Source organism: Juglans regia, chromosome 12, assembly GCF_001411555.2.
Source record: "Juglans regia cultivar Chandler chromosome 12, Walnut 2.0, whole genome shotgun sequence".
NCBI lineage: Eukaryota > Viridiplantae > Streptophyta > Magnoliopsida > Fagales > Juglandaceae > Juglans > Juglans regia.
This window is the reverse complement of record NC_049912.1, coordinates 16,759,510-16,784,955: the sequence shown is the minus strand read 5'-3', so window position 1 is coordinate 16,784,955 and position 25,446 is coordinate 16,759,510. Positions and strand designations below refer to the sequence as shown.

Here is a 25,446-nt window from a genome sequence, read left to right as displayed (position 1 = left end):
TTGAATGCCACCATCGGCATATAGTGGAAACAGGCATGTCCTTAATCCACCAAGCAAAACTTCCACCATCATACTGGAATTTGGCCTTTCAAGCCTCGATTTACTTGATAAATCGAATGCCAACCCCTTTACACTCTCTCAAATCTCCCTTTGAGGTCTTGTTTAAATCTAGTCCCAATTACCACAAACTTCAAATTTTTGGATGTCAGTGCTTTCCCTGGCTCAAACCTTATTCTCAACATAAACTGGATCCTAAGTCTCATCCATGCATTTTTATTGGCTACTCCACCTCACAGAGTGCGTACAAGTGCTTAGATCCCAACACTAGTCGAATTTTCTTGTCTCTTCATGTTCGATTTGATGAGACTATTTTTCCTCACACTCACAAACCTCCCACTACTCCACTCTCTCAGCCTGAGTACTCCTCATCTAAGCTTTTAATTCTTTATGCTCATATGCCAACTCAATCCAAGAAACCATCCATTGTCAAGCTGCCTCGAGTTCCTTGTTGGAAGCTGCTAGTCAATAGACGTCGTCACCTCCTTGTGTTAGTGTCTCCCCTGCGCAGCCTTTACATGATGAGGTACCTACACCCATGGCTTCTCCTAATTTAGCTACTGAAAAGGATGTTGCACCCAGACCACCTTAGCCTTCTCACATGGTTAGACGCTCCATAAATAACATCCATAAACCCAAGAGGCTATTCATGGCTACCAAACATCCATTACCTCCAGCTTTAGAGCCTACTGGTATTCAACAAGCTCTAAAAGACCCTCACTAGCGTCAAGCCATGAGTGATGAACTCACAGCATTTGTTTGGCATGGCACCTGGAAGTTGGTTGCTCCTCATCTCCGATAGAACCTAGTTGGCTCAAAATGGGTGTTCCGCATCAAAAGAAAATCCGATGGCTCCATTGACCACTACAAAGTGTGTCTAGTTGCCAAGGGGTTTCATCAAAGACTGGGAGTTGATTACACAGAAACATTCTCCCCAATTGTAAAACCTACCACCATACGCATCATACTCTCACTTGCTGTGATGAATGGTTGGTCCATTCACCAACTCGACATTAATAATGCCTTTTTGCATGGTACCCTCAATGAAGATGTGTTCATGGTGCAACATGTAGGCTTTATTGATGCCTCATGCCCTCAGCATGTTTGCCATCTTCAAAAGCCCATCTATGGACTGAAACATGTGCAGTGGGCTTGGTATCGTGCTCTTCATGACTGCCTCTGCAGTTTTGGCTTTATAAAGTCTGCATCTGACCCATCTTTGTTCATCTACAATCAACAAATATCAATGGCATACTTTCTTGTTTACGTCGACAATCTAATTCTCACTAGAAATGACTCTAAGTTCATCTCTAAAGTCATTCATCAGCTTGGCCTTCAGTTCTCATTGAAAGACCTCGGGCCCCTTCATTTTTTTCTAGGTATTGAAGTAATCCCCACAACTAATGGCTTATTTCTCACACAACACAAATACATGTGTGAGCTTCTTCTCAAAACAAGTTGGATGGTGCTAAAGATTTCACCACTCCTCTGGCAACCTCAAGTCGACTTCAACTAGATGATGGTTCAAGTGGCGCTGTCAGCACTACATATAGGAGTGTCACTGGGCTGCAGTCAAGAGGCTCCTCGTGTATCTCAAAAATACTCTCTATCATGGCATCCACTTTTGTCGTTCATCCACTCCTTAGCTCCTCACCTTCTCAGATGCCGATTGGGGAGGAAACCTTGATGATTGCACTTGTACTTCAGCATAAATATTTTTTCTTGGTGTCAATCCCATTTCTTGGTGCACTCAAAAATAGTGAGCCCGCTCTTCCACCGAAGTGGAGTATAGGGCACTTGCGAGTGCCACCTCTGAAATTGCATGGCTCCAATCCCTTTTCTGTGAACTTGGTGTCATCTTTCCGTCTACTCCAAAAATCTTATGTGACAACGTCGGTGCTACACAGTTAAGTTTGAATCTAGTGCTTCACTCTCAGATGAAACATATTGCAATCGATTTACATTTTTTGTGAGACTATGTCAGGAAAGGTATACTTCAAGTTGCACATGTATCCACTCAGGATCAACTTGCTAACTTAATGACTAAGGCACTATCTTGTCCGCGATTCCAGCTTCTACGTTCCAAGATTGGTGTCGCTGATGGGAGCACCATCTTGCGGGGGTGTAATAGATGATCATAACAAATCAGCCTTGATCATTGCAAATCAGTTTTTCCTTGATCTTTGCCTAGCAAACATTGCGCAGTCAATTGTATTTACTTTCCATATTTTTAGCTCATCATGTATCAATTTGTTTTACTATGTACAGTAGAGCAAATCAATTGCTCTTTCCTTTCTTGTCCATACAAGTAGATATGTATAAATAGGAACTTCCTCTATAATACATAGTGTGATAGAAGTTTTCAATACAAACACTAAGTGTTCAAATTCTCTATACATATGTTTGTGGAAAATGGAGGGTGGGTTGTGAATGTGGTAGATCAACAGATTGGTCAATGCAAATGGCGGCACACATATACTGTTGGGTTGGCCAATAAGCAGTACTAGATTGGGCATTAACCTTCCCAAAAAACAAAGGAACGGAAAGAAGCCAAGAACAAAAAGGCAAATTGTACTTCATTTAAACTTTTTAACACACCAATACTTCATCTTTAGGATTCGACCAGAAATAGGCAAATGACCTATGGATCAAATAATACTATCACGCACTACATCTTGCAGGCTCGACCAACAAGAGCTAAAGATGAAGTATTGGTGTGTATAATGCTCTATGGACCGATAATACTCCCAAGCATTATCTAGGAGGCCTATCCATGAAGATGCGATGCCCTGTTAATTCTTTCACACAAAGACAATGCATGTACATACAATAAGAGTTGCAATTAAAAAAAAAAAAAGAGTAATGCTACATGCAATCGTAGAGTGCACAAGCACCGTAAAATCGTTTTGAAAAAGAGTAGGATTTTCTATTAAAAAATTAATTTTTTCCATGTAGGTCCCGTATTTATTCACATTTTTCAAAGTGATTGTGTGGTGCTTACGCACAACTGCAACTATCATTTCTAAAAAAAAATAAAAAATGTTTGCATGGAGAGATTTGAATCTAAGGATTATATGTAGTAGTTATTATCCCTAAAGTCTCAAATTAATATTTTGTACTTTGCACTTTGCACTTGAAACTAAGAAAATGGATACATTGTCCAACAATATATAGCTAAGGAAAATGTTGCATCCACCAAAGATGCATCCTGACAAAAACTAGCGATTCCATTTTTTTTTATTTAATTTTTAAAGAAGTGTTTTTAAATGATTTTTTTAATATTTTTCTTTTTAAAAAAATTAAAGGGATTTAAAAAATACTTAAAAAAATTACAAAATAAAAAGTACATTTTGCACTTCTCGACAAGAATCCTCAAGGGGGCCACTCTCGGCGGCCTATGACCCTATAACTAATTTTCAAACAAGAGCGATGCTACGAACAATCTCTAAATGGGGACTACATTGTAAGTTTAGTTAATTTTATCTTTAAATTTTTTTAAAATTACAATAATATCCTTATCAAAATAGTACTTTTTTTCTTTTAATGAAGGGCTTGCACATACAGTCCCCAAATAAGGACTGCAAATAGAATTTCTCTTCAAACAAAACCATACAAGAAGATCTTTAGAATCAAGATTACGCCGCGCGAATCGCTATTTTTCGTTATCCTAATTGCCATATCTTGACGAGGGTGTTACTTGCTAACTAGTTCTTGGTAGTTTAAAGATGAAATGTGCCCATATCAATATCTTAGGAGGTAAAGAAGAAAGCATCTAGAAGTATAGGAGAGAAAAGTGAACAACCAAACTCCCAACTAAAGCCTTACGGCATGTGTTTATCGATCTGATTAACCAATTTATGAAGATGTTGTGTCTCTAATTTGCACTTGTACCAGAACTGGCCAATATTCTTCATGATCGTCCTAATAAAACTCTTTGCTCTTGGTAACAACATAATTAGGTACCCTCCTCTCCCTGCCCTTTCCTATTACTTAATGCATTAATAACATCACATTAATATACAAATTCATAACTTTAATTAATCCATTAAAAGTTTTGAAAAATTGATGAATTAAAACGATAGTCTGCCGATACAAAACAACAAAGCTTCCAATTTCTATATAGGATGGGTTTAAGTAAAAATAAAATGAAGTAATCTAAAACATGTCCGGTTTTTGTACGTATCTCTTCTTAGTGTATGAATAGTGATGATCTCTATCGTAGTTGCTGAATCTCCTTGTTTCCATTTAACGTCTTCGGCCGAAAGCTACAAAAATGATTTTTTTTTTTTTAACTCATTAGCCTAAACTTTTATTATCTTTAGAGAAAATGCAAATGTGTGCTATTTTGTTATAATCACATCTTCCCATTTAAGAGATAAGGCTGGTTGACTACTATTCACAACTCATCTCATTACTATTCACAATCCATCTCAACTCATCTCAAGTCATCTCAAATCATCTTCAAATCCAAACATCTCCTAAGAGTTTATAAGTAATGCCAAATCAACGCGATGAGACGAAAGTGCCATGAATGTGTAGTAGTACATAATGCAACTCAGCTGCTTTTTCTTTTTTTCTTTTTTTCTCGAAAAAAGTGTTTGCGATCCTATTTTTGGGACTCACACACCAGTGATATAAAGTTGGTAAACATAAAACCAAAATATTTGTATTTTGACTTTATTTTAATAATTGTAATGAGTTCCACAAAAATCATTATGTTTATTGGTTGAAAAGAAAGTGGATTTGAGGGGATCCAATGAAGTATCGTGTCTCTAGACATCAACAACAAAAGAAATCAGGGTATTAGTTTCAAGAAAGCCTCCTAATAAAGCAGTCATAACGGCTACCTCCCAAGCGTGATCAATGGAAGATTCTCCGGTCCAATCACCTTGACTCATGCAACGGCTATTTAATTGTATTTGTTTTCCATTTTTCACAAGTTACCTTATTAAGCTCTAATCTCCAACGGTACAATAGCTCATGTCTTGGTATATTACTTATTATATAAAGGAATAATAGACTCTCTATGCTCTCACGTTAGTTGAGGCATTTCATCAAGCACTGTGTTCACTATCTTTATGGTACCAAAGCTCTTGTGAGAGAAGAGTCTTCCTCCCAAGGCTACCATCGCCCTTAATGTAGGTAACTTTGTTACCTTGAAGCTCAACAACACCAACTATCCTTTGTGGCGTGAACAGATTTTGGCCTTGGCTTAGAGCCAAGACCTTGTTGAGCATCTCATAGATGCATCACCACTTCTAGAATTATCCAACCCCATTGATGTTGCCTCTAGTTTGAGCAAATCCGAACCCACTCTAGCCTTCCTCCAGTGGCACAAATCGGGCTAATTGCTCCATGGTTGGATTATAGGCACATTATCTAAATAAACACTCGGCCTCGTTGTGGGGCTTGATTCTACTCACAATGTTTGGGTGGCTCTCAAAGAGGCTTATGCGCATGACTCCCAAGAAAGGGAGTTTCATCTCACTCAACAACTCACGTACCTGCACAAGGAGCCTACGACACCGCTGGCCAATCACCTCCGATTCAAATGATTGTGTGACAACCTTGCTTCGATCGGATGCCTTGTGCAAGACAAGATGAAGTCTTCTTGTTGCTGAATAGCCTCGGAGCCATGTACGAGCCCTTCACGACAGCGATTTTGAAACCACCCATGCCTTCCTACGCTGAACTACTCCTTCTGCTCTAATGGTATGAAATCGTATCCTCACTTCATGATTCCACTAATTCCTTTGCATTCTATGGATAGAGAAGTGGTGCCCTGAACACCAATGATCACCGCAGCAACCATCATTCTCAGCCTCAGTCCTTCTCCTTGAAGGGATGTGGGTTTCAACCCTCCAACCAGTCAACTAGGACCAACTTTGGGGCTGGAGGACAAAACGTGTGTTTTGACGAACCCCATGGTGGGTCTAACACACGTGAATTTGTTGACTATCCCAATAACAAGGCTTGTGACTCCTCCCATTGTGAAATATGCCAAATTTGTGGAACAAAAGGACATGCTACTCTTAAGTGTTTGATATGAACCCATGGGAATGAATTCCCTTAAACCCACAATTAATTTGAAAACTCTCCAAGAAAGCCAAAATCAAGTCAAAGGATGGAGAATCTAGACCCGATAAGAACCTGTTTCAAGAACCTAGATTATATTAAAATCTAGACCCATTAAAGAACCCGTCTCAAGAACCCAGATTACAAAGGAGGAACGCCACAAAGGTTGTGATTTACCTTTGATAAGTTCAAAAGTTCAATTAAGAACAAGAGGAGTAAAACTCAACTCACAATGAATAAATTCATCAAATTTCATAAACTTCATAAATTGATTAGAATGAGGTTACATAAAGTATTTAAAGCAAAACCTAATGAAACCCTAGCCAAAATAAACCCCCATCTTCCAAAAGTGCTCCTGGATGAACAGTGTCGCGGCTACAGTGCGTGCTACAGTAACCCTAACCCTAGTTCAATAAAATAATAATTTTTCCAACATGCCCTTGCATAGGCCCCCTTAAGTGCTTCTCATAATAAAGTCAATTATTCTAAACTAATAAAATAAGTTCTTTAAATGAATTAAATAAGTTGAAACCCTTCAAGAGCCTAAAGCCTTTAAGTCTTGTCGTTGCCATCTTCCGTAGCTGATCGAATGAATTAAAATTGGATCTTCATCCTTCAAGCCCCATCTTGAATGTTGGGCTCTTGCTAAACTTGTCCCAAGTGGATTGCATCAATCTTTGCATTGTCTCCTTGATCTTCTTGGCTCATCTGGAAGTTGCAAATGATCTTTAAGACTAGGCCCATCTTGGTTTCCATCAGTGTTGGAACAGGTTCAATCATTCTTACCAAACTGATGATATTCCTCAGGCCCTTGCTACAATGACACTTGAGAATCTTTCTCATGATGTTGAATGGACTGCTGACACTAGGGCATCAGCTCACATGATCGGCAACCCAGGTATACTCGAAAATATTTGCCACTATTTTAGTAATGATTCTGTTATTATTGGTGATGGTAGCTTTCATGCTATTACTCATATTGGTAATACTTATCTTGATAATTGTACTACTAAGATTAAATTACACAATGTTTTATTAGTACCTACCTTGGCTAAAAATCTTTTATCTATTGGGCAACTTAATACTAATTATCTCTATAATTGTGAATTTTATGGTGTTGGTTTTGTTGCTAAGGAACGATAGACCAACAGTGTCCTGTTAATTGGACAACGGAAGGGTAACCTCTACATCGTGTCCCCCCCTTACCAAGTTCACTTCTCCACATGCTTCCGACGAGTCTCTAAAGACGTGTGACACCAGTGCTTGGGACATCTTCAGACCTCTGCTTTACAAGTCCTAAAATCCAAAGGACTTTATCAAATTTTTGGTTCTAATAAAAGATTTTCCTTTTGTGACAATTGCCAATTAGGCAAGTTTTGCAAACTACCATTTTTACCTTCTTGCAACATTACTGATGTTGTGTTTGATAAAATTTATTGTGACTTATGGGGTCCAGCTCATGTAAGTCCACCACCATCAAATTACAATCACCCTTTTCCATACTCTACGGATCCTATCATATCTCCAGTTCCCTACATGTCTTCGGATCAAAATGCTTCCCCTACACATGGGATACCAAATAGAATAAATTTGACCTTAAAACTTTGCCGTGTGTTTTTATGGGTTATAGCAATAAGTATCAAGAGTATAAATGTTATCACCCTACATCTAGCCGTACCCTCATCTCACAGAATGTTGTCTTTGATGAGTCTACCTTCCTTTTTAAACAGCCTGGGAACCTCCACCTACCTTCCTCCAACGAGCTTGTTCTCTCCACCTTTGACATGTGGATTACTCCTACTACTTGTTTATGACTCCACCGTACCCGTATCATCTATCTCCACCCTAGCTAAGGATATTCCCCTTCCCCTCCCACACCCATCCACTCTCGCACCTTCCCCTGCACCTGAAACACCCTCTGCTAGCGCCAGTATTCTACCATCCTCCCCTTTACTTATTGCTGATCCGCCCATTACTGCGCCCATTCCACCTACTGACATTTCCACCACTTCGTTAGTGGCCTCCTATAACACCATTGTTACCTGCTCTAAACCCAGCATTCGTAAGCCTAACCCCAAATATGCTCACTTGCATCACCTCCCTTCCATTCCCATAGAGACAAAATCAATCTGCTCTGCTCTCAAACATCCTAGTTAGTTACAAGCAATGCATGATGAATTACAGGCATTACGTGTGAATAATACTTGGACTTTTGTCCCTCGTGCGTCTACCATGTCTATCATTGGTTGTAAATAAGTTTTCAAAACCAAACTCAAAGCTGATGACAATTTGGATAGGCTGAAAGCTCATTTAGTTGCTAAAGGTTTTCATCAAGAAGATGGCATCAACTATCATGAGACCTTCTCTCCCATTATCAAACCATGTATAATCCGGATTTTTCATCACACTCGCTCTGATCAACCGTTGGAGCATTTGTCAATTATATGTCAAGAATGCCTCTCTTCATGGTGTCCTCCATGAATCTATTAACAATTTCCAGGTTTTGTTCACCCAACGCACTATTCTTATATTTGCAAGTTAAATAAGCTCATTATGGTCTCAAACAGGTTCACTGTGCATGGTTTGACAAGATTATCAATTTTTTATTAACTTATGGCTTTATTTGTAGCACTGCTGATTCTTCCTTATTTATTTGTCATTCCTCTCGTGTTACTCTTATTTTACTATTGTATGTTGATGATATTTTATTGACTGGTTCCTCCTCTGCTTATTTTCATGAATTTATTTCCACTCTTCACAATCAGTTTGCCATGAAAGACCTTGGCCCCTACACTATTTTCTTGGTATTCAGATCATCCTAGCAACTGATGGACTTACCTTGTCTCAAACCAAATATGCTATTGATATTTTAGAACGTGCTAAAATGCGTGACTGTAAACCCATGGGTACTCCCATAATGTCCAAGACCAAAGGAATTACCTCACAGACACCTTTCCCTGATCCTGCTTAGTACCGCGGTATTGTGGGTGCACTCTAATACCTTACTCTTACTCGTTCTAACCTCTCTTACAGTGTTAATTTTCTTTCTCACTTTATGCATTCGCCTACTGAAACCCATTATAAAATGGACAAGCGCATCCTTCGGTATTTAAAAGGTACTATTTATCTTGGTCTTCATTTTAGTTCTCATTCTACACTAGATCTGCATGCCTTTTCAGTTGCAGATTGGGCAAGTTGCCCTCTCACCAGACATTCCTCCACCGAAGACTGTGTCTTTCTTGATAGCAATTGCATATTCTGGTATCCAAAAAGCAACATATAGTTTCCCGATCAAGCTCCGAAGCTGAGTACAGAGCAATTGCCCATACTACTGTTGAGATAACTTGGATATCATTCTTACTTCGTGATCTGAGTATTCACCTCACCTCCACTCCGCTCTTACTTTGTGATAATATCAGTGCACTTTATATGACAGTTAACCCTATCTTTCATGCTCGGAGCAAGCATATCGAGATTGATTATCACTATGTTTATGAACTTGTAGCTCTTGGCGTCCTTCATACTCAACATGTCTCTGTCTCTCTCCAACTTGCTGATATTTTTACCAAGCCGTTTGGACAACCTGCTATTTCTAATATTCGCACAAAACTTGGCCTCGTACCTCGGCACAATTTGCGGGGGCATAATAACACAAAATGAAAGTTACAAAATGAAGACTCACACATAACAGCAACTGTCACAACTGCTACATCAAAAGCATGATCAATGGAAGATTCTCTCAATCACCTTGACTCATACAACGGCTAGTTAATTGTATTTTTTTTTTTTTTCATTTTCCACAAGCTACCTTATTAAGCTCTAGTCTCCAACGGTACAATAGCTCATGTATTGGTGTAATACACATTATATAAAAGGAATAACAGAAATAACAGATTCTCTATGCTCTCACGTTAGTTGAGGTATTTCATCAAGCACTTTGTGTTCACTGTCCTAACCTCCTATCACACTTTTATGCTTATGGTCAGTCTCCATGCATTATAGTGGTTACTGGTTATATATCCCAACGAAATTTATATTGTCGGATCCGGCTTGCCTCCTGTTGGAAAAATAACAAGACATCTCATGTGTGAATCCAATGGCTACTGTTGCTGTTGGCAAGCCAAATCCTTTAATTTTCTCTCTTTTCTTTTCCTCCACTATGGTACCCATTTTGATCAAACCAAAACCAAACTACAATTCTTTATCTCAAAGTCCAACCATGTTGAGAATAAACTGCAACATTAATTTGGAGAGCCAGATGTTGTTTTATTCTTTTATTAATTTTGTCAAAATTTTATTAAAAATAAATTTAAAGAGACGAACAAGAATGAAAAAATATTAAATATCTTTGATACTAGTTACTATGTTTAATGGATAGATAGACTTTTCTCTTAATTACTAGCGCATTTAATGGGTAAATAAATGATTTTATTTTTTTATTTTGTGTTGAAAAATTATAGTTGATGAAATATGTCGGGCACATAAGAGATCGAGTAACCATTGGATTTTATAACAGAAGATTTCCTGTTATTTTTGCAACAGGAGGCAAGTTAGATCCTATATTGTCATACATAAATTACTATGAGAAGGAGGGAATGAAAACAGAGTAGACAAAATTTAAATTTTGTTCAGATTACTAAATACAGTCTTATGATGTGCAAGCTCCACACATTCTAGTTGAAAAAAATAGAGTTCACTTCAAAAAAAAAAACAAAAACAAATTCAAGGGACTCCTAAGGTTAGCTATTTTTTTCAAAAGAAATGCACGGGAGTTACAAACTCTAAAATAACAAATATTATTTTTCTTTTTCTTTTCCTAAACATCTAAGCTTTCAAAATGCAAATTATTTTGAATAACTTTATTTTAAGATCTCTACATCACACATTACTCACATGATATAATTTAATTTTAAAAATAAATATTGAAATTTAAATCTTACAAATAAAATCATGTAATATCAATTGTGTTCGGTGTAATTTCCTCCCAAGTTGTGTCTAGACTAATATTTTGAATACCATACCGGTACTGGCCGTATTAACCGGTATGTACCATACTGAACAGTAATCGACATGGGTGAGATAGGGATTTCGTACCGGATTAAATATCGGCTGTTCCGATGCATTTCGATCAATATCGGCCAGTTTCAGTATATCGGCCGAATTGTTTTTTTAATTAATGTAAAAATTCTGAATTTTTTATAATTTTTATTCCAATTCTCACATCTGAAGACAATTTTCTTAACTTTTTTTAATCTCTTTTTCTCAAATACTAAAAATCAAATCTCTACTTCTCTTTTCTTGATGAAGATGAGTAATTATTTTTTTAAATAGTTAAATTGAGAACTTAAAAGTATTATTGAGTTTTATAAATATGTGTTTTAACTTTTTAATACTTGCATGAATATTATCTTGAAATATAATTTATACATATATAATTAATTTATTATATATAGACTATCTAAATACGATATTGGTATCAAAATATTTCATTTTAATGCTTTAATCCAAATGGTCACTGACACGGTATTAAAAACTTTGGTCTAGACAACAAGTAGATGGCAAAATTCAAACAATATAACAAAAACTATTTCGGTTTGTAAGGACTGTGGGTAATAAAATCTATTTGGGTTTGTAAGGACTATGGGTAACCTATTTGGGTTTGTAAGGACTATGGGTAACAAAATCTATTTGGGTTTGTAAGAGCATTCACAATAGATTCTTTATCTTATCTTTTAAACTATATCATTAAAATTCACTTTTTCTATTTTATATACTGATTTTTACAATATGTCATCCATCAGCTTATCTATTTTTTCTCTATATCATTTAAATATTCTTTTTTTATTCTTTTTAAATATTTCATTTCTATCAATAAATTTATAATATCCATATATTTTTTTATATTTACAATTTATTTTTATATACAATGTAAAATAATTTAGTCCTATATACACGTAAAACAAAAATATATAAGCCAAATAAAAATTAAAAATAAAATCAAATATGAAAAAATTGGTTTAAAAATAATTCCAAGATATTTTTTAGAAGAAAATGAAATATATGTGTTTTAAATGATGAACAATAAAAATAATTTGCTTATATGATACAAATCAAAGTAAATAAAAATGAGGGAGTAAATAAAATATCAATAATAAAAAAATTTTACAGGATAAACAGTACCCGCTACATGTAACGGGATACTGTAGTTAAATGTATTTTACACTTCATTTTACATAATCGGATGGAGTTTCTTTTCGAAACAATTCTTCAAATTATTTATATTTTTTATATAATACAAATGGCTGCTCTAAGGACTATGGGTAACATAGAGACAATTGCCGGAGAATGAAAGCTACATTGCCATTCATGTTCAGTGCAAAAGATGGCATTCACATGGAGACCTAATTCGGTTTCCAACTCCGGTTGCAGTTATAACAACCTCCTCCTCTTCCCTAAAACCATAACCAAAGCAGCCTCCTCCAAATTCACATTCTCGGCCGCCAAAACTAGCATTTCCTCTGCCCAGCCCTCAACAGCGCAATCAAGTGCAAAAGCCTCACATGGTAATGGCACAAGGACAAGGCACACTGCCCCTCCTCTCAACACAGTCTCTGAGCGCGAGAGTCTCCGAGACTTGCTTGCAAAGCTGCGCCAGAAGAACTCATGCCCGTTGCAAACGCTTAGAGATGATGGAGATTGGACTGAAGACCATTTCTGGGCTGTCATCAGATTCCTCAAACACGCCTCTAGGTCCCATGAAATTGTTCAGGTTCTCTCTCTTTCCCTTTCGCTCTCGCTCTCTCTCTCTCTCGCATCCACACAAGTGCACACCAAGATTATAGCTATTGGGGTTTTCAGGGTTATGATAATATGTACCTTAATCTTTGATTGCCTTCTTAGTAACTTTACGTTTGGTTAGTTATAAAGAATAGATATGGTTCTGGATTCTATGTTTCTGGTTGTAACTTGTGTTTCGTCCAATAAACTAAAACTACTCAACCTGTAACTCTATTAGGTTCAACTAAACGGAACTCTGTTTCGTGAGAATCTTAATTAAGGACGAGTATTCTAAAATTCGATATCATTTCTTTGCGTCTGTTTTCTCCGCAGCCAGAGGAGCATTGGCGGAATTTTTTTTTTTTTTTTTCCTCCTTGCAGGGGGTTTCCTCGCGTGTCTCCAATTGACTTTTTAAATGTATGAATAGGTGTTTGATATGTGGAAGGACATTGAGGCATCGCGGATTAATGAATTCTACTATGAGAAGATAATAGGGCTGTTAGGTGAAGAGGGTCTGATTGAAGAAGCAGTGTCGACATTTCGAGAGATGAAAAGCCGTGGCCTTATCCCTTCTTTGGAGACTTATAATTCAATTATTCATGGTTTTGCAGGAAAAGGGAGCTTTGAAGATGCTTTATTTTACCTCAATGAGATGAAAGAAGCCAATGTGACACCTGAAACTTATACCTATGATGTGTTAATTCAATCTTACGGGAAATATAATATGTATGATGAAATGGGTATGTGTCTTAAGAAGATGGTATTAGATGGGTGTTCACCTGATCAGATTACTTATAATTTGCTTATCCAAGAGTTTTCACAAGCTGGGTTACTCAAAAGAATGGAAAGAATATATCAGACCATGCTTTCTAAAAAGATGGATTTGCAGTCATCTACCTTGGTTGCCATGCTTGAGGCTTATGCTAGATTTGGAATCGTAGACAAGATGGAAAAGGTTTTTAGAAGAGTTTTGAACTCGAAAACCCATTTGAAGGATGATGTGATAAGGAAAGTGGCTGAGGTTTATATTGAGAACTATATGTTTTCAAGATTAGATGACTTGGGAGTTGATGTTTCAACAAGGTTTGGCGCATCTGATCTTGTTTGGTGCCTGCGTCTTCTTTCTCATGCTAGTCTTTTGAGCCGAAGGGGTATGGATTCCATTGTTAGGGAAATGGAAGAGGCAAAAGTTCCTTGGAATGTAACGGTTGCAAATATTCTCATGCTGGCTTATTTGAAAATTGAAGATTTCACTCATCTAAAATCCTTGCTTTACCAATTACCATTCCTTTGTGTGAAGCCCGATATAGTTACTGTTGGAATTTTATTTGATGCTATGATGATTGGATTTGAAGGAGCTAGGGAAGTAGAAACATGGAGAAGTACGGGCGATCTCTACAGAGTTGTGGAAATGAACACTGATCCCCTGGTTCTCACTGCATTTGGAAAGGGGCGTTTCCTGAGAAACTGTGAAGAGGTATACTGCTCCCTTGAACCTCAAGCTAGAGAACAGCAAACGTGGACTTATGATAGCCTCATTGATTTGGTTTTAGGGAAGCCTTAGTTGAATGAAGTCGAGGTAAGCTCTTCAATGATACCTTTATCAAAATCTACATCTATACACTATATTTTCCAAATATAGAGCTTTGCTCGTATGAAGCCACATCATCAACCATTCTTCCACTCTATTACTATTAGAGGTATTGATACACATACAAACTTTTTTTACAATTGTTATACAAGTCTGTTTTAACTGGAAGACAGCTATGTAAAATTTAAAATTTAAATAAAAAACTTCTGTATTTTTTATGAAGTGGCACTACTCTATTGGTTGGTTGTAAAATGGGTAGTAAAATAGTTGTAAGGATATCATTAATCTATTTTGAATTGAAGACAGTAGATAAATTAGCCCTATAAAGCCACATCATCCACTCCTCCTTTGTGATATTATTAAATAATAATTAAATAATATATGTTAACAAATTAAACTCATTAAATAATAAGAATCAAGATTGCTATGATGGCCTTCACACTTTTCTCTTCTTCAAGGAGAGGCTGATGGAAAGGGTACAAAAAAAAGAGAGATTTCTCATTTTCATTGCTTATCTTGAAATCCTTTCTCAGTTTCCTTTTCAATTAAGATCATTAGAATTTCACTCCGCTTCTCCGATGTAATGGCTTTACGCTTGTTTCTTGAAGTTATGTTGGTGAGTTAAGGATTTACCGTTCACATGCCATCTGGTAGTGACATAGTGTTAGCCCTGACAAGTTCAGTGGTTGCTTCTGAAAGGAACTTTTTGATGGTATTCATACTTCATTCATTTCAATTTCAGCGAGGACAGAAAGGCAGGAAGCACAAGCTGTGGTTGTCGAGGTGTGCGTAAGCTGGCCCGGACGCCCACAGTTATAAAAAAAAAAAACAAATGTGGTTGTAGCGTAGTAGCTAGTAGGTGTAGCTCATGGATGGTTGCTTGCTGTTAGGGATGGGGCGCAGTAGGTTGGTTGGGAGTAGGGTGAAATTGATGATGGTGTACAATCATATGTTGCCGGTAAAATTGTATTTTAAGATGTATCTTGTAACTGTTTTCTGAATTTACTTCAAACTCGATAGTATAAACTTCAGTTAGCTGTACTTATCAAAAATAAATAAACTTCAGTTAGCTGCTTTTTTTTTTTAGTACAGGAGGTAATGTGATGCAAGTCTGACGCTCATGTTGGAAGGAAACCGTAAGCTCCCAAGCAGTAGGAGGAGCCCAGCCCAAATTAATAAACTTCATTCTAATGTTGACCATTAGTTTATCAGATTCCCCTGTATTCCTGATGATTACACCGAATGACTAAAGATTATTCGATGCACCAAATTTCTTGATGATTAGGCTTGATGGTTCTGCAAAAATTGACAGCATACACATTTGCCAGAAAAGATCAAATGAGGGATATTCACTCAAATATGGCAAAATGGCTCTGATATGATTGCAATAGCTGTCGTCTTACACTGTTAAGGTCCTAAAAATCAACTCTTTATCTCTCCTAACTGCGTCCTATTCCCGAAATGTAATCCCCTAGAATCCATATCTAGAGATGACTCAAACGACCTCAAGTAAATGAGACATACTCTCAAGCCTCTCCCAAATCATTCTGGGGTGGTAGCCATCTTCTTTACATGCTCACCTGATTGATCATCTTTAGTAATTTCAGCATGCATTTTTGTTTTCTGCAAGCAGGAGTATTAAAAGTGTTTGTTATTCTTTTTCTTATTACACTGCATTTGATTGGTTCTGTCATCCTATGTCAACCGGTTGAATCTTATGAATCCTTCTAATAAAAATGGCAACTAGTGAGAAATAATGGCATTACAACATCGAAATAACGATAATAATGAACCATTGAAAGTTGTTCGTGCAAGACATCTAAAACAAAACAACTAATCCTTATGTTTCATTGCTATACTGATTACTGGAAGAGCATGATATAGAACAAGGAACTGTCACCTGGAATACTCAATTCATGCTAACAATCTGTTCAGTCTTCAGGAACTCAAAATTCAGTAGCTCCTGTTTTTTTCTTTTACAAAAGATAAAAAAAAAACAGTTGCTCTCGAAACAAAAATACCATCTCTGTGCTCACATTACTCGCTGCAGGGTTTTCAATTATGAAAGAAATGCATGAATCCAGCGCCGGCTCAATAGATTTTGAGGCCAAAGGCGAGAGAAGCTAAAATGTGACATATTTCTTGAATCAAAGTATATTTTTATTTAAAAATTATTCTTCTTGTTTATTGAGATGCAAAATTGGTAATTAAATTTTTATATTCAAGTTTTTCTAATATTTCATTCTCAATTGATAATATGGTTAGAATATTCTTACTATGCTTATGAATATTCTAGAATAAAATAAATATTAACATAAAATAATATAACATGGTTTAACAAACGGGATTCACTTTTATATAATGAGCACCACTTTTTATATAAAATTGTTAATTTGCATAATAAAATAAAATATATTAATATTAATATTCAAAATCAAGAAATAAAGTATACATTATAGAAGTTAAAAAAAAAAACAAAATTTGAAAAAAAAAAAGAGTCAAGGAATACGTGGCCTATGGGCCATGTGAATCAATTGTGAAACCTCTGGTCGTCGTGGTCGGTTGAAGTCTTGAAGAAGAAGACAATAAAAATAGAAAACAAAAGATGTTCTAGAGACTAGAAGACAAGTCACGTGTCTGTTTTATTGCCACAAAATTTTACTGTATATATAACACAAATTTTTCAATTTTACATTTACCTTCATCGACCATAGCACAACAGAAATGTCGCTCAACGTTTGCAATTGCGATGCAGCAATGAGAGAGGCTGCCAGTACCAAATATGAGCAAGATGGATGCAAGAGAGTTAGAGATTACAGGTTGTAGACTATAGTCTAGCGTCTAGAGTATAAGAGGGATGAAATAAAATTTGTAAATTTTAAGTATAAAAGGAGAGTTTTTGAAATGTTCTAAAATTTTTTTGACAAATAGATTGAAACATCTTTTTTGAAATTTTATTGTGACTTTTGGTTTTTTTAAGTGAAGTTGTAGAGTCTATATAAAGTCTGTTAACGTCTTTTTTTTTTTTTTTTACCATGCAGTTAAGAATTGGTTTTTTTTTTCAATTTTCAAGATTAATATCGTTTAGTTTAGATAATTTTTTAGAAAAAAAAAATTATTAATTAACTTTTAGTATTTTTGGGCGTTCTTTCATTGCAGGTCCTTAGGCAACTGCCTAATTCGCCTTATGGAACAGCCAACCCTTCATGTATTATTGATCATAGATCTCATCCACTTCGGAATCTTTTGGAGTTTGGGAATAGAACAACTACATGAATTGTAGGCTTGTAATGTTAGAGGATGTTTGGAAATAATTTTCATCTCATCTCATCTCATCTCATTTCCTTCCCAAACATTATTCAAATACGAACACTATCAAATTAATCATTACAACTTTTTCAAACTTTCAAATAAAAAACAAAAAACAATTGAACTTTTTCAAATCTTAAAACAAAAATTATATTAAAAAAATTATATTCTAATGATATTTTAATTTTATAATCTTTTTTACTTAACTTTTTATCTCTCATTTCTCAACCCAACAAATACTTAATTCAAACTATCTCACCACTATTCACAAAGCATCTTACTACTATTTACAAAATTCTCATCTCATTTTATTTCCCAAGCATTCCTAAGAGTTTGAGGCTAAACAAGGAGCCAGCAGATATGTATCTCTTCCTCAATAATCCTAAACCAACTCTTCTTTTCTATCACTTTTGTCTCCTGCGTGCCCAACGATTGTTGGGCTTGTTTATGTGGAGCTTGATTCTGTTTCTTTGCAGCCCAGTTTGATAACTCAACTAGACAAGATTTCGTTGTGGTTTTTTGGTGGATTTTCAATTAGGCTTAAGCCATGGAGTGAAGGATCAGCCCAAGCCGGGGCGATCATGAAGAAGCTTCATGGGGATCTAGGGGCTTCACCCCGTCAAAAATTTTGACATGTTTTTGGCTCTTAATCCAACCCATTAATTAAGGTTTACTATATATTATATTAAACCATTGTACAACCGCACATTGTATCTTTGAATATCATTTGAATAAAGTCCTCTACGCTCCATGAATGTAGTAGACACATTGTCGAACCACGTAAATCTTGATCGTGTATAATTGATTCTAATTTTTTATTACTTTTTCTCTTATCATTCCTAACACCTGGTATCAAAAGTGAAGTTTGGGTTTGAGTGAGAATGATGGCCGGAGAAGAAGTGAATTTGTCTATTTGAGTTCATGTCATGTCCTCTACCCCCAAGTGTCAATGTTAAGGGTAGAACCCCAAACCCAAAGTCTCACCATAATATCTCCGATGCTCCTCTTCAACAAAAATCAAATCTTGGATATCATTATATTTCAACTTCGTTTTTCTAGTAGAATTGATCACAATTATTCTCATTACCTCCCAACTATTCAACAATGAGGCAAACAGAATCAATGCTTGGATTTCATCATCAAACTCGATCTCAATAGATGACAATTCATTTGTAGTAGTGTTAAACTTATTCAGATGATGTGCAACATACGTACTTTCTACTATTTTCAGATTGAACATTTTTTTCATCAAATGCACCTAGTTATTAGCTAAATGCTTATCTTACATACCAGACAAGGCCACCATAAGATCCGCAGGGATATTTTCCTTGATAATGTTGTGTGCAACTGACCTGAACAAACTCCCAGACAGTGGTACATAAAGTTTGACAACTTCGTGTACAGTTCATATTACACCAGAATTCAGGCAAACCACTATTGTTATGTTCAGCATTTGACAACTATATTATTCTATTAGTGTATGTGGATGATATGCTTTGAGTGGGATAGGAAAAAGGTAAAATGTGTGATATTAGGCAAACTTTGGCTAATGGGATGGGCAAGCTGATGCTAATGCTCTAAAATAAATATGATAACCTAAATAGATGGAAATGATTTTGTTTAAGCAGTACTTTAGTCAAATGCCACTAGAATCCTTTAAATGACTAATATCACCTAAAACCGGCCTGCAATGGATTAGGCATCGTGGTTCAACATCTTTGACATGTACTGTAAGTCATCCTAGATTTTTATGACTATTTCATCTCAACTGAACTACACTTTCTCCTTTCCTTTTCCTCATGCAAGTAAGTCTTCCCATGCTTTTTTTACTTTCCATCGATTTAACAAAAGAAAAATCAGTGGAATCATCATATTTTTCGTCCAATCGACATCAACCTTTTCTTCTCAGATTTTCTCAATGACTCGATACTCATCTTCGTCCTCCTAAGTTTTTCTGATTCCTCCATTCACCCATGGAGTGAAGCCATCGATTAGTTCTCTCATCGAGGTACATCCTCCATTTAAACACATCCATTCGAGATGCACATCCTACACACAAAACAACTGTAACTTACCAGATGAAAGGTGTTTGGATGAATAGATAATGTGGGAAAGTGCAAGAAAATTGGTCAAATTCAAGGTTGACATTGCCTCCAAGAGAAGAAAATAGAATGAAAAATCTATTGTATTAAGCTTCTGGATGATTTTATACAAGGCCTACAATCAACACTTATAAAGGAACAAATGATTGAACTATGGGCCTTCAACCAAATATAGGTCAAGTCCACAAATTAGACCTTAGGCTTCCACCCAATTAGGCGTATGATAATATCGTCCACTTTAGAAGGCCTTGCCTACAAGGTCAATACAACTTGCCCCTGGGATAATGAAAGACCAATGTTAGCAGGTGGTTTGCCTCCCGGATTAAAAAAAGCCTACGACAGACTTTGAGAAGCACTAAGATGTTTGAAATCCCCACTAGGACACATTTGTGTAGCATGCTATTGACGGTCAGCTGGAACTAAAGGTATGAATTGCATTGGCAATGGTGGTTGAAGTGGCAGATGAGGAATTCCAAGGGCCTGTAATGTATTTGCAAAAAATGATAATAATCGATGTAAGGCAAAGGATCCCCATTAACTTTTGTATGCCGGAACAAGTAGTTCTTTGAAGGCAACAACGTTTTTCTATTACTAACTACCATGTGTGAAGGCAAAGGAAAAACTGCTATTAGTTTGGAACCATCCCTTCCAGCACCAGAAAAAAAAAAAAAAAAAAAAAAAAATCATTAAATTTGGGTATGGACCATGGATTTGTTTGAGGAGATGATGTTTATTCATCACAACATTTTTAAATGCATGAAAAGTTTCTTTTGGAAGGTAAGCATATGTAGTGCCACTATCCAAGATAGTTCACTATCCAAGATAGTTCCATGCTTTCCATCAAAGACCCTTGGCTTTAACTTCAATGGCTTTCCATCAACATGTATTTCTTTCATCTCGATATTAAAATATGTACTGCAAAAAGGGTCTGAATGGGTAAATACCAGATCATGGGGAGAAGAAATACCACCAAGTATCATGGCCCCCCCGCCTACATCCATCCCACCATAACATAATGAAAATAGATCACTAATGGCACCCTTGTCGACAAGTTGATCTATCACACTAAGCCTCATTATACCGTTGACACATGGAATGGAAAGATCTCCAGTTTTCATGTTTTCACAGCCAAAAACAGTAAGTTGGGGCACAAGCACGCTTTCATTGCCGGAGGAAATTATTTCCTCACCAAGCATGCCACTGCTAGAGCTCATCTCTGCATACCATCTCTCATATGTGCAGTGGATTCCAGCACTGTCACGATTACAACTAGTACTGCACCTTATTTATTTATTCGTGCTAGACAACGCTGGTTAGAACCAAGGATCCTGCCATTCAGAAACAACCACATTCAATGCAATACAAGTGTAAAGTCTTTGGCGTTGACATCTATTTTGCAAAAGCATCGCAACTCCTTGCATCACAGCCCATTGTAGGAAACGTTGAACCCCTCTCTGCCTTTGTGCACAATTTGGTTGTCCTCTAGTCCCCCATTTGAGACTAATGAGGGCCATAAGCATAGCACAGTAGGGATGGTATATCCAGCATGGATGAATATCACTTCCATTCACTCTCAAAATATTTTCTCGCAATGCCAAACGAGTGTAGAGGAACAAAAGCGAAGCCTGGTATAGCTTAAGAGGAAATGCTGCAAGCACCTATTCCAAATCCAAGAAATAAAATCTCGCTTATGCATTTTATCGAACAAGTTAGGCACAAAATCCAGACACCCATTCTTACCATACAATCCCAGCTCACTATGAGCATATAGATCACTTAGCTCATCCAAATCAAAAATTAAAAGTTCCAGAATCAAGATTGTGACAAAATTAATCATTCCCAACATTAATACTAGGTAGTAAGGAACAAGTTATGCACCTTCAAGCTGACCTTCAATATCCCCAGCAAAGAAACGGTTGTAGCTGAAACTCTTCTTACCCCTAGCTCTTTCTGCGATGTCCTTCAATATCCCCTCAACTTCTCCTTCAATACCCCCAATCTGAGCCCAAGCCCAATCTTCCAAATTTTGTGCATCAATTCTATATTGATCTGGGTCCTCCTTCAATGTCCTTATGTATGCTTGGAAGATGGCATCTCGGTCCTCATCACTAGGATATCCCTCGATGAGTTGATCAAACACGGTAACAAAACCAAGGGCGAACACAGGGTCATATTGGTATATTCTCTTGTACCTCATCAAATGTTCCTAGACAGTAAGTTCCTGAAGCACATTGTTATAGACAGTAGGAATAGGCTGATCATACGCCTTAAGGAGATTCAACTTTGTATCAGAAATAATGGGCACCCTTTCAAGCTGACCTTGGTAATGAAATGGTCCTATTTCATCCTCCCATACACAATCTGTTCTTGTACTCCTCCTGTGAAACCACAAGAGGTGACCACAAAACCTCCATAACTTGTTCGGGTATACAGCAACTATGCCACAATCGCCAGCATTTTCGATGTTCAAATGAAATTGCCAATCCTCGAGGTTGCCCTGAGTAGTAGTCCTTGGGAATACACCCATCCCTAACAAATCTGAATCTCTCAAATGGAATGTGAAGTTCTGGTCTACAATCCAGTGGAATATTACAGACCAAAAAGCTTCCATGGTTCTGTTCCTTTCTTCTTGGAGTCCTTACTAGTAAGTTAGTCTTCAACAGCAATGTAGATGATTCGTCTTCTTTTTCTTCTGCAGATTTTTTTGTCTTTCAATATCTTTCATGATTGTTGTGTTTGCTTCGGCAACTACTACCTTTTCTTCTTCTATTTCCATTAAGCCCAAACCAATAAAGAAGATAAAACCACTTTCTATACACCTTGGTCTCAGTCACGGTTTGCTCATCTTTCAAGCAAATACCATTGTATATCAATTATTACTGCTCCAATGGATATATCTCTCCCCCGTAAGCATATTCAATACTTAGCTTCACGTCAAAGATTGTGTAAGAGGGCTGAATCAAGATCTGTAACTCTTTATTTTCCAGCAAGAACTTCACGAGTGAGTACTTTTTCTCCTGGAACCCTAAGAAATTCATTCTTAAGGGCAGCATGATAATTTTCAAAATAGAGATGCAATTCAGTATCACATAGATCTGCCATTTTGGGATCAACTTCTTTGATACCAATTTATAACGCACTCGATGGAAGATGTTTGGATGGATAGAAAATATGAGAAATTGCAATAAAATTGGTCAAATTCGAGGTTGGCCATGCCTCCAAGAGAAGAGAGAAACTGAAAAATCTATTGTATTAAGCTTAAGGATGATTTTCTACAAAGCCTACGATCAACACCGGTAAAGAAACAAATGATTGAACTAATGGGCGTTCAACCAATATGGGCTAAGCCCACAAATTACATCTTAGGCTTCCACCCAATTAAGCATATGGCAACAGCACCCTTGAGTTAGTCAATCCTCCATGGACGATGCACCACCTTCATCACTGTGAGCCCCCTACACATCCTTCGTCCCTCACTATCTCACCTCGTGTTAATTTCGAATCAAGGGTAAATTCAAGCTCTAGTTTTCTCTTTGGGTTATTTTTTATGTGATTTTTTTTTCAAAGTTTATTTTTCTGGTTTGATTCTTTGGTAGTGTTATATACGATGAGGTTGTTTCTAGAGACTAGGCTAGTCTTGGCTTATTTAACATAGATGATATAGTAATCAGATTAATAGAAATCAAAGAGGAAAAGCATTGACATCTTGTAAACACTAACAAATTATTTGAGACAGATGAATCTAGGGTGAACTGTGTTCTCTAGCAGTAAAATTAAGGTAAGTTAAAAGACTTCTAGGGACATGATAATGAGAAACAACTCATTTGCTTAGCCCCTGGCATGACTAGCTAGTTGAGCCCAAAGAACCTTGAAATGGCATGCTGGTAGTGTTTCTTTTCTCTTTTGTTATCTTATATCATAAGGGCAGGTTTGAGATTTGAAAAAATTAAATTGTTTATTATATTTTATATGGAGATTTAAAAAAAATGTAATGATGAGATAAGATGAGAATTTTATATTTTATCTCCTAAAAAAACTAATAGCATGCTGCCTGCATGCTGGTAGTGTTTTATGTTGGTTCTAGTGTTTCATCTTAACAAGCAACCAACACTTGTGGATGTGGTAACTAATATCATGTTAATGATATATTTTTAGAGTAATGTTATATACAGTCGTAGAGTGCGCAAGCGCCGTGCAGTCACTTTGAAAAAGAGTGGAGTTCACTATGAAAAACTTATTATTTTTTCATGTGGGTTCCCTATTTATTATTTTTTTTTCAAAGTGATTGCACAATGCTTGTATACTCACGACTACAATTATCATTTCTCATATTTTTATTGTTGTGTTTCTTTAAGTTGTTTATATTTGCTGCTAGTAACTAATAAAACACATGCTATGATTTCTTAAGTTGTTCGGTGGTTATATTTCAAACGATAACATTAAATGAGAGTATAATTTGATTATACTATGCAATCACTAATGGTAAGATTTGTTGTTTTCTTTGCCTAACAAGTTCTATCCTCTAGCATGTCAACCTCAACCTTATTATTCGATATTGGACTTGCGGGATATGCCAAAAATTGATAGCCTTAGTGGAAAGTACAAGGGGGAGAGGGTTGGAGACACTAAGGTAGACAGGGTTGGGGACTAGCTCACAGAAATAAATGAAGCAAATGGGAGGCATCATTTCTGAGTTAAGGGCATGTTTGAGTAATGAGATTAGATGAAAATTCTATGAATAGTAGTGAAATAGTTTGAATTAAGATGTTTTATTAAATTTTGAGAAAAAAAATGGATAAAAATATTATAAAGTTAGAAAATTGCATGAATATTGTTTTTCAATATTATTTTTATTTTGAAATTTGAAAAAGTAATATTATTTTTTGTGTTTTGTTTGGAAATTTAGAAAAATTATAATTATTAGGTAATGATTAGATGAAAAAATTGAAAATTTGAAATTAAAAAATATTTTGTATTTTAGTGATATTAGAGAATGAAATTATAAGAAGTTCTAAGATGAGATGAAAAATTTATCATCTCATCTAAGTTCCCAAACAACTCTTTGGGCTTGTTTGGACACTTAGATATTCTTATATATTCTCAAATATTCTAAAGACTTTTCGTAATTTTCTTTCCAAACATCACTCAAACTCAAAACACTTTTCAATTTTAAAATTTCAACATTTTCATCTAATCATTATCTAATTATTATCCAAACACAAAACACAATACAATTTTTTCTAACTTTCAAACAAAACACAAACAATTCAACTTTTTCAAATTTTAAAAGAAAACAATATTAAGAAATTATATTCAAATAATTTTTAACTTTATAATATTTTTATTCAATTTTTTCTCACCTTTTCCAAAAGCCAATAAAACAACATAATTCAAATCATTTCATTACTATTAGGGGTATAACCGGTCCGGTTCAATCCGATTTTATACATTATTTTAGAATCGAAGCGGTATACACCGGTTTTGAAAATTTAAAAACCGATACCGGATCGATTCACTACCGAAATAGAAAAAAA

The 25,446-nt window shown here is 36.1% G+C and overlaps 2 protein-coding genes and 1 pseudogene across 2 annotated transcripts; 1 reads left to right on the top strand and 2 right to left on the bottom strand.

The window, feature by feature from the left end:
* The first annotated feature begins 12,460 nt into the window (after positions 1-12,460).
* On the top strand, positions 12,461-15,576 carry LOC109014852 (pentatricopeptide repeat-containing protein At4g14190, chloroplastic). The gene is made up of 3 exons (XM_018997346.2): positions 12,461-12,901; positions 13,338-14,489; positions 15,244-15,576. The coding sequence occupies exons 1-2, from the start codon at positions 12,515-12,517 to the stop codon at positions 14,472-14,474; spliced, it is 1,524 nt and encodes a 507-aa protein (XP_018852891.1). The 5' UTR covers positions 12,461-12,514; the 3' UTR covers positions 14,475-14,489; positions 15,244-15,576.
* Positions 15,577-20,331: 4,755 nt separating this feature from the next.
* Positions 20,332-23,436, bottom strand: LOC109011708 (annotated as a pseudogene).
* LOC118343725 (protein THYLAKOID FORMATION1, chloroplastic-like) lies at positions 21,783-22,109 on the bottom strand. The gene has a single exon (XM_035683769.1). The coding sequence runs from the start codon at positions 22,107-22,109 to the stop codon at positions 21,783-21,785; it is 327 nt and encodes a 108-aa protein (XP_035539662.1).
* Positions 23,437-25,446: the final 2,010 nt, after the last annotated feature.